Here is a 12,944-nt window from a genome sequence, read left to right on the forward strand (position 1 = left end):
ATAAATATAATTATAGTAGACATCCTTACTTAGAAAAGTGCACATGATAAGTGGTATACAGTATTTTTTACAGTATTTTAAGTATATCTATAAGCATTGAACTAGAAGAATATCCACAGTATAATAGACTTTTCTTAATTGGAAAATTGGCAATAGGATTTTTTGTTGGAATCTAAAAAGCAATTGTTTAGAGTATTACTAAAAATATAATGCTGTGCACAGAGCAATGTTAACACTCGTTTAGGAAAGTAAACTTGTGAGAACAGCATAGCTTAAAAGTTCTGGGAAGAAATATAAGAATGGAACAATGCCAAGGTTAGAGCATGCCGTCTGTGTGGGCATTCTGATGATCTCCTCTTGAAGACGCCTTTCAAAGCAAATGCATTCACAATGTCTAAGAAACGTTTTACTGTAAAATAACAGCAAGTGTTATTGTTCTAAATTTTATGAACCTTCTGTTATTTAATTTTATCATTTTACAGATGTATTTCCCCTGCACAAAATTTTTCACCTTTGGGATACATTACTACTTGGGAATTCCTCTTTTCCGTTTTGTATTGGAGTAGCGATTCTTCAGCAGCTGCGAGACCGGCTTTTGGCTAATGGCTTTAATGAGTGCATTCTCCTCTTCTCTGATTTACCAGGTAAATAAGTAGAATTATTAGACGAAATTTAACTGTGAAGTAATGAGACATTCTTAAAGCCATCTGCACAAGATAATCGCTTAACGCTCCAGAATCTCTTCTGCTTGGGCCTTATCCTCCCTCTTTGGATTCTCTCCTTGGGTCTACCACTCAATCGGTCATGTGACGTGGGAAACGTCCTGCTGCCGCCAGAAGAGTATGGTTTCTAAAGATAATCATAGGTTTACATCCCAACTCTGCCACATAGTAGCTGCATGGACTTGGGAAAGTTTTAAACTCTAACTAGAAACAGAATGCTAGACATTACAGAGGTTCCAGTAAAATGAAGACAGTAGTATCTGCCTTAGTCCTGTTGAAGGAGCCCTGGTACTCGGTGTGTTGTTGTCTGTTGGCCAAAACAGCGAGTCCACGTGAGAAAGGTGGATCTATCTGCTCCCACAGAGATTTATTCTGGGAAACCTTGTTTTACTAGGTTTTTACAGAGCCTCTACGACTGAGGATCAACCCAGTGGCAGTGCATTGGGTTTTGGGGGGTTTAGTACTATGATAAACACAAAAAGCACCTGGCACAGAATTGGCATAACTATTTTCTAAAGAGTATGGACCATTGGATGTTGAACAAATATTTGATTTGCCTTAGTTTCCTTTCTACCTCCGTCCACTCACTTTGTACTAATCCTTTAATACTGGAGACAAGAACCCAGTGGAAAGGCCTGATTCTTTCTGCCAAAAGTTTGTTCCCCATGTCTGTGGCTGTGTAGTAGATGATCTAGTGTGAGGTTACATTCCAAGACAGTACAAGTAGTGCTAGAAAACGTTGTTGGAAGTTTTTGACGGGTCTCAGTATGCATGCCATTTCAGTACTGGAGGAAGAGCCTCTGAGAGCAGGACATTTGGCATTTTTCTTGGACTCTAAAAATAGAGGCTGCATATTTTGAAAGAGAACCATGTTTTTCATAGCACCATCCAGTCCTGGACTTAGGCCCCTGACGTTAATTTAACCGTTTCCGTGGTTTCCACCACTTAAACCAATGGTAGTGTGAGGTTTGTCAACCTTCAGACTGCTCTAGCGCTCGGACACAATTCTGCTGTAGCGTCCATTTTCCGGATTTATTTTGAGATTATATCTAAGCAATTTTTATGAAGGCTGTGCTAGTTAAATAAAAATATTGAAAGTTATCATTTTAATGTGGATTGATATTTGGGGGATTACCTAAATGCTTTATCTCCTTTATATAATTTGAATATTAATTTTAACATACTAATGCCATTCTATATGGTGAAGTAAATCTTAGAACTCAAATCTTTAAATTCCTAAGCATATTTAAAGGCAGGAATATTTAGAAATAGGTAATTTTTTTCTACTAAACTTTTTGAAAAAGGAAGGAATCTATATGGAATCACCTGTTTCCATCAAAACTCTTTCAACTCATAGTAAGCCTGTAAGACAAAGTAGAACTGCTCCTTTGTATTTCCAAACAGGCAGCCTCGTCTCTGTTCCTGTGTAGCAAATACTACTCATCTAACCCTCCAGAATCTCTTCCGCTTCAACCTGACCCTCCCTCTTTGGGTTCTCTCCCTTGCTGCACAGCTCAATCAGTCGTGTGACTTGGGAAACATTTTTCCTGTTTAGTTATTAACCAAACATATAACTTACTGCTCCAGCAGGAGGGCTCCTTAATCCAAATGGTAGAAACTTTCATTTATTCTCAGAGACTAAAGTAACTTTTTCAATAAGAGAAAGAAATATGCACATTTTAGAAGGAAATATTGGAAATACTAAAGAGCTTTCGATTCATATCTTGTTTTCAGGAATAACTAGCATATTAATTTTGTGAAGTTTTATTATAGAAACTTAATTTAAAGAAAAATTAAAATAAATTAAATCATTTTACTATTATCTACCTATTTTACATGGGGATTTAATTTTCAATGCAAATATGAAAAATATTGGTGGCATTGCACTGTTATGTAGCAATTAACTGGTTCCTCAAAATTATTAATGTCTTTGGTAGTGAGGTAAAAGTACTTATCTAAATTGATTTAAAGCACTTTTGTACTACACTCTTATTATTTAGAGTAGCATGCAATATTTCATGAAAACAACACACTTTTATCATTTTATTGGGGGTTCATACAACTCTTATTACAATCCATACATACATCAATTGTGTAAAGCACATTTGTATATTCATTGTCCTCATCAAAACATTAGCTCTCCACTTTAGCCCTAGGCATCAGCTCCTCATTTTTTCTTTCCCTTCCTGTTCCGCCCTCCCTCATGAGCCCATGATAATTTATAAATTATTATTTTGTCATATCTTACACTGTCCGACATCTCCCTTCACCCACTTTTCTGTTGTACATCCCCCAGGGAGGGGTTATATGTAGATCATTGTAAACGGTTCCCCCTTTCCACCCCACCCTCCTGTATCACCACTCTCCTCACTGGTCCTGAAGGGATCATCCGCCTTGGATTCCCTGTGTTTCAAGTTCCTTTCTGTACCAGTGTAAATCCTCTGGTCTAGAGAGATTTGTAAGGCAGAATTGAGATCATGATAGTGGGTGGGGAGGAAACATTTAAACTAGAGGAAAGTTGTATGTTTCATCGTTGCTACACTGCACCCTCACTGACTCATCTCCTCTCCACAACCCCTCTGTAAGGGGATGTCCAGTTGCCTACAGATAGGCTTTAGGTCCCCACTCCGCACTCCCCCTCATTCACAGTGATATGGGTTTTTTGTTCTTTGATGCCTGAGCACTTATCCTTTCAGTACCTCGTGATCACACAAGCTGGTGTGCTTCTTCCATGTCAACTTTGTTGCTTCTGAGCTAGATGGCTGCTTGTTTACCTTCAAGCCTTTAAGACTCTAGATGCTATGTCTTTTGATAACTGGGTTCCATCAGCTTTCTTCACCACATTTTCTTATGCACCCTCTTTGTGTTCAGCAATTGTGTCAGGAAGGTAAGCATCATGGAATGCCAGTTAAATAGAACAAAGCATTCTTGTACAGAAGGAGTACTTGAGTAGAGGCCCATTGTCCATCTGCTACCTTAACACTAAACCTATAAATATATGCACATAGATCTATTTCCTCATCCTCATATATAAATATATTTACATATGTACATGCCTTTATTTAGACCTCTATAAATGCCCTATACCTCCTAGCTCTTTCCTCTATTTCCTTTTATTTCTTCTTGTCCCACTATCATGCTCAGCCTTCATTTGGGTTTCAGTAATTCCTCTTTTTTCCACTACCCTTCATCATGCCCTACCAGACCTCCTACATCCTCCACACCACCGACTTAGGTAACTTGTTGTTCTCTTGTTCCTGAGTTTGTTAACACCACTTCCTTTCCCCCTACGTCCTCCTGTCTCATGTCCCCCCAGAACCACCAATCCCATTTTTTTATCCTCCAGATTCTTCATCCAGTCTATCTTATTTAAACAGACCTGTGGAGATAACATGCACAATAACAAGACAGAGCAAAATAAAACAATAACAAAAAGCCAATGACAAAAAACAACAACAAAAGAAGAGCCTATAGTTAGTTCAAAGAGTGCTTGTTGGCCTTTAGGAGTGGAAAACAACACATTTTAAAAATTAATTATGTGCCCTGGAAGACTAAGATTTATATTTAGAAACCCAGACCATTTTTTTAAATAGCATGCAAATGTGTCAGTACAACAAAATTAGTCAAGACATAAAAATTAAGAACTAGATCAAAATACTGAAATTTGCAAACACTTTAAAGCCATGTCTTATTATTATCCTATTTATCTACAAGCTGGAGCTGAGACACTGGTGAGGATGGGAGTGAAGGAGGAAATCCAATGAAATTCTGTGTAGTTTTGAGGTGGTTTGATAATCTCTCGGTGGGGAAGGGAGGAGCCACGGGAGTACACCTTGGTCGGATTTTGAGTTATGGAACTGAAATGCATCTTTGGGAAAGTGTAGACTCAACCTATATACGTAGTCCTTACTAGCCCCTGTCTCCTTATCCAGTGTTTCTCATTGACAAGAGGAAAGGGTCTATTCACCACAATAACAAATGCCATGTAAAGTGAGACCAACACTAGCTGTGATTGTAAAGGTTGTGTGTTAACATGGCTGGGACCGTATTCTCAGTGGTGTGGCAATTATATAATGGTGAAATCTGACATTTGGATAATAATTAAATGAAATGTAATCTTATAGTTATCCTCTATTTTGTATGGAATGTGGTCATCATCCATTTGCAAAATGCTTTTTTTTTTAACATAGTAATGTGGTCTTAGGAACCTTGCCATGTAAATAAGTGGAGAGTGTGTATATTTGTATTTGTATCCAACAGCATTATGAAGGTATACCCTGTTTTATTCATATGTCTACAATTTGATCAATCTTCACACTGATGTGGCCCAAGGTTGCCTTGTACACATCATTGCCTTGCCAAACACTCATCTTACTGCCTCAGTTGTTCGACATGTTTCTGAGCATATTTGACCTGGTGACTGAAAAAAAATGGCACCTCAGCTTTAGTTTCACCTCAGCTGTAATTTTTGAGATGTACAATATATATCATATACCACTCTTCACTCTGCTCACCCATTAAAAACCAGGTGCTTTTAATTTAGTGCCAGCTAGTCTGAGATAGAGGAACTGCAAGCTGTCTTTATTTAGTTTGTTTTGTAATAAATATTTAGGTCAAGTTGTATGTCATGTGGTGTCCTTTAATCCAAAGATATATTTGAAGGGAAAATTATATGAGCTTAGAATTTTCCCTAAGAATTATCACTTCACCTTTATTGGGAACAGATAGTTCCAATTTTTCAGCTTAAAAATGAGACACAAATAATCACTGTTGCTGTTGTTCTTAGTGGCCATCAAATTCTGACTCAAAGCAACCCTGTGGACGGCAGAACGAAACACTGCCTGGCCCTGTACCGTGCTCACAATTATTCCAGCCCCTTGTTGCAGCCATTGTGTCAATCATCTTGTTGAAGGTCTTCTTTTTCACTGTCCCTCTGTTTCACTGAGCATCAGGTCCTTCTGCAGAGACTGCTCTCAACATGTCCAAAGCACATGAGTCAAACCTTTAAATCTTTTAAAGGCTGCAGAGTGTCTGATAGTTTGTAACCACTGATGTTATGATTGGCATCTGTCAGAATTAGCAAATAAAAATGTGGACATTTAGTCAAGTTTGAATTTAAGATAAAACAACAAGTTATTGGTACATAATTATATTCAATATTTATATGAAATTCATACAGTAGTTCTATAAGTTTGGCTGCCAGATAAAATCATGACCCTCTGAAACATTACATTTATATAAGCACTGAATATGAATATGTCCCAGATCCTGGGTGTTGGCTGCAGACCTTGCAGTTAGTAGCCCAGTGTGCAATCTACTGCACCACCAGGGCTCCTCAGCGGAGGCTGCCTATTTGATCATTTATAAAAGCTCTATGTATTTTTTGAGCAGTCCAAAGTGTATCCGATAGCTGAGAAAAGTGCTATTAAACTTATTTTATCTCAAGACACTAATGATAGAATTTGTTTATAGTTGTTTTGTAAGCATTTTATATATATTTACAAATGCCTTAAAGAACATGTTTGTTTTTGGAGTACATTAAAATTAATAAACCTATAAAGCTTTCCAAAGTTAGAAACTATGTTCAAAATTTCTTCACATATATTGTTGCATTTGGTGCAAATAAACATCTAAGTACTGAAACCTAAGATACTTAAAAAGTACATTTAGCATGTGCAGGAGGCATGGTGGGATAGTGGGTTACATTTTAGGCTACAGTTCAGAACTAATTCAAGTGGTCGGTTCAAAACCACCTGCTGCTCCACAATAAAAAGATGAGGCTCTGCACTCCGGTAAAGATTTATAGTCCTGGGATCCTGCAGGGGCATTTCTACTCTGCCCTGACCTATACATTTTCCTTGAGTTTAAATTGTCTCAATGATGGCGTTTTAAGTTTGAGCTGTATATGTGACTGTACTTAATTAGTTTCAGCTACATATGTGAATGTATTTAATTACAGTATAATACTTCTGGAGCCTATATGTTCTCTCTCGTCTACTTAGCCCATATCTGTACATATTCTTCATAAAAAGGAAAATAATCTATTGGTCCACCTGTCATACATTGTGAATTTCACAAAATGGAAAAGGACTTCTGAGTGTGCACTGAGTGTGCTCAACCAAAACAAAAAAACATGTATGTATTCTTTAATCCAGTAACCTGGATTGAAGAAAGGAAATAATGTGCCAACCTATTCCTATGGTAATTACACAAAATCATGTCATCTAGAAAGAATATTAGTTCACTTTTATTATAAGAAACTGGTTTTCATTACCATGAGAAATTCAAACCATTTCAGCTCATTGCTACAAGGATCTATCAATTGTACGGCAAATGCTTGCTGAAGTGGAGCACGGGTTCTAGATGCCACAGAAAACAGACTCCTGTTGTCTTTCTGAGTTCCGTGAAATCAAAAGGAAGAAGGGAGCGGCAGTGGCAAGGGGCCTGTGGTACGTCTTTGGGCTGCTGTATGTTCCTTTTCCTGCGGCGTCCTGGGCGCCGTCGCCACCCCAGCCGCTCTCATCAGGACACCCACCGCGCAGCTGCTAGCTCATTGAGACAATTATGTTAAGAGTGGAAAATAGTGTAAGTGTCCATATCAGTATTTTTATTGCATTCCATGTTTTTTTCTCACTTCACTGTAGACATTAAACAGCAGAAATGATAGCTGCCTAGTAAAGTATGCCAGCAATTGCGTGCAGATAACGTGGATTTGAAAGACTGGGTGAATTAACGAAGAATGCTGGTTACATAGTGTACAATTTTTGCCCTTTAGCCTGTGTACTTCAGATGGTGATTCAGTCAATAAATATTTATACATATATACTTTATATATATGTATAAAGTGTGGGTATATAGGTATATCCACCACTTGTCTATCAGTTTGTCATATTGTGGTGGCTTGTATGTTGCTGTGATGCCGGGATCCATATCATGTTATTTCAAGTGCCATCAGGGCTACCCAAGGTGAGCAGGTTTCAGCAGAGCTTGCAGAGTAACAATAGACAAGGAAGAAGGACTCAGCTGCCCACTTCAGAGGCAGTAACTGGTAAAAATCAGATGTGTGCCTTTACAACATTGTCAGATCTTGGATGCCCAATGAATGGAAGCAGAACATTGTTCGACATAGTGCTGAACAGTGGGTCTGGAGGCACTTGATAAATGGCTGATCAATGCAATTCTTAAGATTAACATAATATAAGGAAAACATCATATAATTATCATGATGGATGGGGGGGGGGATTTGAAGAAACGTAATGCCCATTATACATAAAATCTCTCAGTAAATTAAGGTAAAAAGGGCATTATTCAAACCTGAAAAACACATCCATGAAAATTTTACTGCTTATATCAAGCTTAATGGTGAAATATTAAATATTTTATTTCCTTTCATTCTGGGGCCCAAACAAGTATTGGCTGTTCTCACCACGTTCATTTGCTACTGGGTTGAAGGTTCTAGTCAGTGTAATACACAAGAACTAGAAATGAAAAGGCAGTAATAAACATAAAGAAGATGAAAATAGAAATCTTTTTTTCTTAGACAATATGGTTTAGAAAACACCTGAAAAAATATATAAAACTACTTTTAGACCTAAGTGGATTTAGCAAGGTCTATGGGATTTTATGACATCAACTGAATTTCTATATGTAACAGCAGCAGACAACTGGAAAGACAAATTTTACAACTCCACTAACACAGTGGTTCTTAATGTTCTTAATGCCATGGCCCTTTAGTACAGTTCCTCAGGTAGTGGTGACCCCTCCCCCCCAGCCATAACATTATTTTTATTGCTACTTTATAACTGTAAATTTGCTACTATTATGAATCGGGTGACCCCTGTGAAAGGGTCGTTTGACCCACAAAGGCGTCACGACCCACAGGTTGAGAACCGCTGCACTAACAGAATGGCAAGCACAAAATTTAAGGGTCACTTCAAAAGAGAAGGCAAATGTCCAAGGGAAATCTATAACCATTGTTGAGAGAAAGACTGGAATAAATGGAGGTATGTGCCTGAGCCAGGCTATACTGTTTTTCAACTGCTTCATATGCTATGTGTAACCTGGACAATGAGTAAGGAAGACTGGAGAAGAACTGATGCCTTTGAATTAGAACAAACAAATCCGTCCTAGAAGAAGTACAGCCAGAATGATCCTTAGAAGTAAGGAGGGTGAGACTTTGTCTCAATCCTTTGGACATTTTGTCAGGAGACACCAGTCCATAGAGAAGGACACCATGCTTGGTAAAGGAAAGAGGCAGTGAAAAGGAGGAATGCCCTCAAGGTCACTATGAGTCAGAACTGACTTGACAGCACCTAATGAAAACAACTGATTGATGGATTGTAAAATTAAATATTCCAATTCTTTCCGAATTTCTATATTGATCTAAAGCAATCCCAAACAAATACTGCAAGCTTTGTTGTAGAAATTAATAAGTTAACTCCAAATTCTATAGAAAAAATAAAAGACATGGTGACTGGGCTCCATCTATTTCATCTAGTCTCAGGGCATAGAGGCTATGGTTCATGTGACCTCTAGTCCTTTGGATAAATTGATCCTGACAAGTTGTGTCATTTTTTATGGTTGTGGTTCCGATACAAAAATATATTTATTGCTTATTCTTAGCATTTCTTTGCATAATTATTCACTACTTGCCTCCTTAGAGAAGCATGAACTTGGTATCTCAAGCAAAGAATGGCATGAGACAATAATCAAAATGACACCTTTAGTGGTGAAAGAAATATTCCAGTTAGATTGCTTAACATGTTTATTAAATACCTTGTGTAAGCCTATGTATTTCAAAATCGCTTTGATGGCCCCACTTGTCAGGTAAGTGCAAAATTAGGATAAAATCATGAATATTTTAATCATAAAAATTCAATTTTCACATTATATCTTGTAAAATACAGGCAATCTTAGTTGTAGTTTTGATTTTTTTAACGGTAGTTTTAGGGCAATAGAGTTTGTTTTGGACAGGTGTTGAAAAATCATAATTTGTCATTTTAGTCAAATGGTAAGCCATATTGGAAAGACATGCTTACAGGTTTTTAATGTATTACATGAAAAAAAATCTGCTTAAGAACTTAAGCTATTTCAGTATCGTTCTGTCCCAAAATACTTCTTCCTCTATCAATTAGCATTTTTGTTATCAATCATAAAACATTTGATATCTTATATATGAAAGATGTTGTCTTAAATTTCTTTATAAAGAAATTAAAATTATAACCATTGCCTTTTAAGAACTTTTCTGTATTTACAGGGGACAGAGATCTAGAAGTCTTAGTCCTTTAACTTTTTTTGTTCTAATATTCTTTTATTTTCTATATAGCCCTTGCAATTCCATGTAAATTTTTCATATTTTCTAAAAAGGCCATTTGAATTTTAATAAATATTATATTGAATATGTGAAGTCCCTTAGGTAGGATGTCCATCTTAATAATATTATTATGATCTTTTCTATTAATTTAGATCTTCTTTAGTTTTTGCTGACAGTTTGTGCACATTTTCAGTGTATAACACTTTCAATCCCTTGGTTAAACTTATTCCTAGGCAGCATTTTTTAATGATGTGTTTATTGTGTGTGTTGTTGCTAATGCAAGGAGCCCAGGTGGTGCTTTTGGGTGAACGTTAGCCTGGTGAAACGTCACTCAAAGTGAGCTTCAGTTCAAACCCACCGGGTGCTCTTTGGGAGAAGCACTAGGCTCTCTGCTCCAGTATAGACTGAGAGTTTGAGAACGATCTGAGAACCACTTAGAGTGTTGTATGGAGTCAGAACTGACTTGATAGTAGTAAGGATTTTTGTTGTTGTTGTAAATGAAACTGTTTTCTTAATATACTTTTCAAATTATTTGAACCTGCAACTTTGCTGAATTCATTGATTAATTTTTTTAGCTTTGCTCTGTTTCTGGGAGTTTTTTCTATATGTACAATCATGCTTTCTGTGAATGTAGTCTTCCTCACTTCAAGTTTGATTTTTCCGTGTTATCTGATCACTCCCTGTACAAACTAAGTAGCGTGAGCGAAAGCTTGCAGTATGTCACCATTGCGGAAAACATGGACTTTGCATAATTGCCCTTCAACATGTTAAAGAAATTCCCTGTGTCTATTTCGATGCCCTGCTCTGAATCTCTGCATTTATCCTACTTGGGAGGATTTTGAGCTTGTTGGCCTTGTATCTTCATGTGTTTTCTCAGACGGTCCTTCAAAAAGTTGGCAGAAGGAGTTAACAGTTCTCATCCACTTTTTGCAGCTACTTCAGAAGGATTGCAAACACAATTTCACACTATTGTGAACTGCACAATTAAGTGATAGGCACTTAATTTTACATGCCCTATCCCACCCCAAATTAAGAATTAAATGCCAGGACAACAGATATTCAATGGATAGAGAAAGCAATAAGCAAACATTGTAACAAAATAACAGAGTGCTTCAGAACTGATTTCTCCCCCACCTCTGAAACAAAACCCCAGACTCTGTCATTGAGTAGATACCAACTCATATCAACCCTATAAAACCAAGTGGAATCGCCCCTGGAGTTTTCCGAGGCTATAAATCTTGATAGGAGCAGAAAGCCTCTTCTTTCTTCTGCAGAGAGGTTAATGGGTTCAAACTGCTGACGTTGTAGTTAGCAGCTCATCATGTTGCCCACTACTCAATCAGGCTTCCTTCTCCTCCCCCATCCTCCTTCAGATGAATACATGTGAAGTGTATTTTATCATCTTGCATTTATCATCTTTTATTGTTCTGTGAAGATCTATTAGGAATGGGTAAGTAAGAAAAATAGAATATTAAGGGAAATTGTTTATATCAGAGTCATAAATTGCCTCATAGAGTTTGGATTCTAACCTGAGAAAGGTGAATCCAGAGTACATAAAATATATATATGAAAGAGCATCAAAAAGTTTGTGGGAAAATGGAATTCAATGACAATGACAAGCTTTTGAAGCCCTCTTATTATACATAACTACAGTACAGAGAAAGAGTAGTGAGAGATTACTATTTAAGTAAAATTGCATCTTTAATGTACAGTGTAAAGAGAACTCCTGCATACTATTTTAATTATCATAAAGTGCTTTGGAAGGATTTTGAGATGGAGAGGTAGTACCGGTCTACTTCACAAAGACTCGGCTACCTGCCAGTGCAAACATGGTAGATTTAAAGCGGATGCCAATACATTCTCGAGAGTTTCTGTGAACCTTTTATGGTATTAGAAGGGTGTTTTGGAAGCACATACAAATGACTTTTCTGTATCCAATTGTTTAAGGGCTGAACTACCACCTCTGAACTGGATCATTGGCTTGAAGCTTGTTTGTGGATGACAGATGTTTCAAACTGATAGTACTGCAGATGCAAAATATTTGAATAAAAATTACTTTGCTTTGGGGATTGAGCAATATTAAATAGATCATTTTCTTATTCTGAACAATAGACTTGTAATAGTCTTTTCTTAGTTTCCTTTTAAAAACACTTTTTCAACTATTTGATGGGTATCTCTAAAAGGAATTGAGTATATATGTATATATATATATTTTTTCAAAACCACATTACTGGGAGTTAATACAGATAAAATACCATTCCATAGTTCAGTCACATCAAGCAGTATTGTGCTGTTGCTACCACGATCAGTTTCACACATTGTTTTTCATCCTGAACTCCTTCACATCAGCTTCTTTTTTTACCCAGCACCACCACCACCACTGTACTTCCCCACCAAAATATGTTTATTCTACTTGCTTTCATAAGTTCATCAATCCTGTTTTATATACTGAAAAACAGTAAAACATATAACACAAATTCAATGACATAACACATCTGACATAAACTCCAATATGAACAAACAAAATATACGGAAAACTGAAAACTAGGTCAGGTCTAACATCCATCAGAGTGGGATCAGCTGACAAGGTTTTAACTGTTCAGATCAGTTTATCCTTTATATTTTTTTTTCAAGAAGTTCATGGAAAATTTTATCTTTTAATTACTTTTTTATTTTAGCAGCTTTTATTTTTTAATCATTTTATTGGGGGCTCATACAACTCCTATCATAATCCATACATACATCAACTGTGTAGAACACATTTGTACATTCATTACCCTCATCATTCTGAAAACATTTGCTCTCCGCTTAAGCCCCTGGCATCAGCTCCTCATTTTCCCCTCCCTCCCCACACCCCCTCCCTCGTGAACCTTTGATAATTTATAAATTATTATTTTGTCTTGTCTTAC

At 36.9% G+C, this 12,944-nt stretch overlaps 1 protein-coding gene across 3 annotated transcripts in view; it reads left to right on the forward strand.

Moving 5' to 3' along the window:
- Positions 1–12,944, forward strand: part of TBCK (TBC1 domain containing kinase) — a 197,263-nt gene that overhangs the window by 115,898 nt on the left and 68,421 nt on the right. For all 3 annotated transcript variants that reach the window (XM_075543954.1, XM_075543957.1, XM_075543955.1), the window contains exon 22: positions 483–644. In XM_075543954.1, the coding sequence (XP_075400069.1) occupies positions 483–644 (162 nt within the window). The remainder of the gene's footprint in view (positions 1–482; positions 645–12,944) is intronic.

The sequence above is a fragment of the Tenrec ecaudatus genome, chromosome 3 (genome assembly GCF_050624435.1).
Source record: "Tenrec ecaudatus isolate mTenEca1 chromosome 3, mTenEca1.hap1, whole genome shotgun sequence".
Classification (NCBI taxonomy): domain Eukaryota; kingdom Metazoa; phylum Chordata; class Mammalia; order Afrosoricida; family Tenrecidae; genus Tenrec; species Tenrec ecaudatus.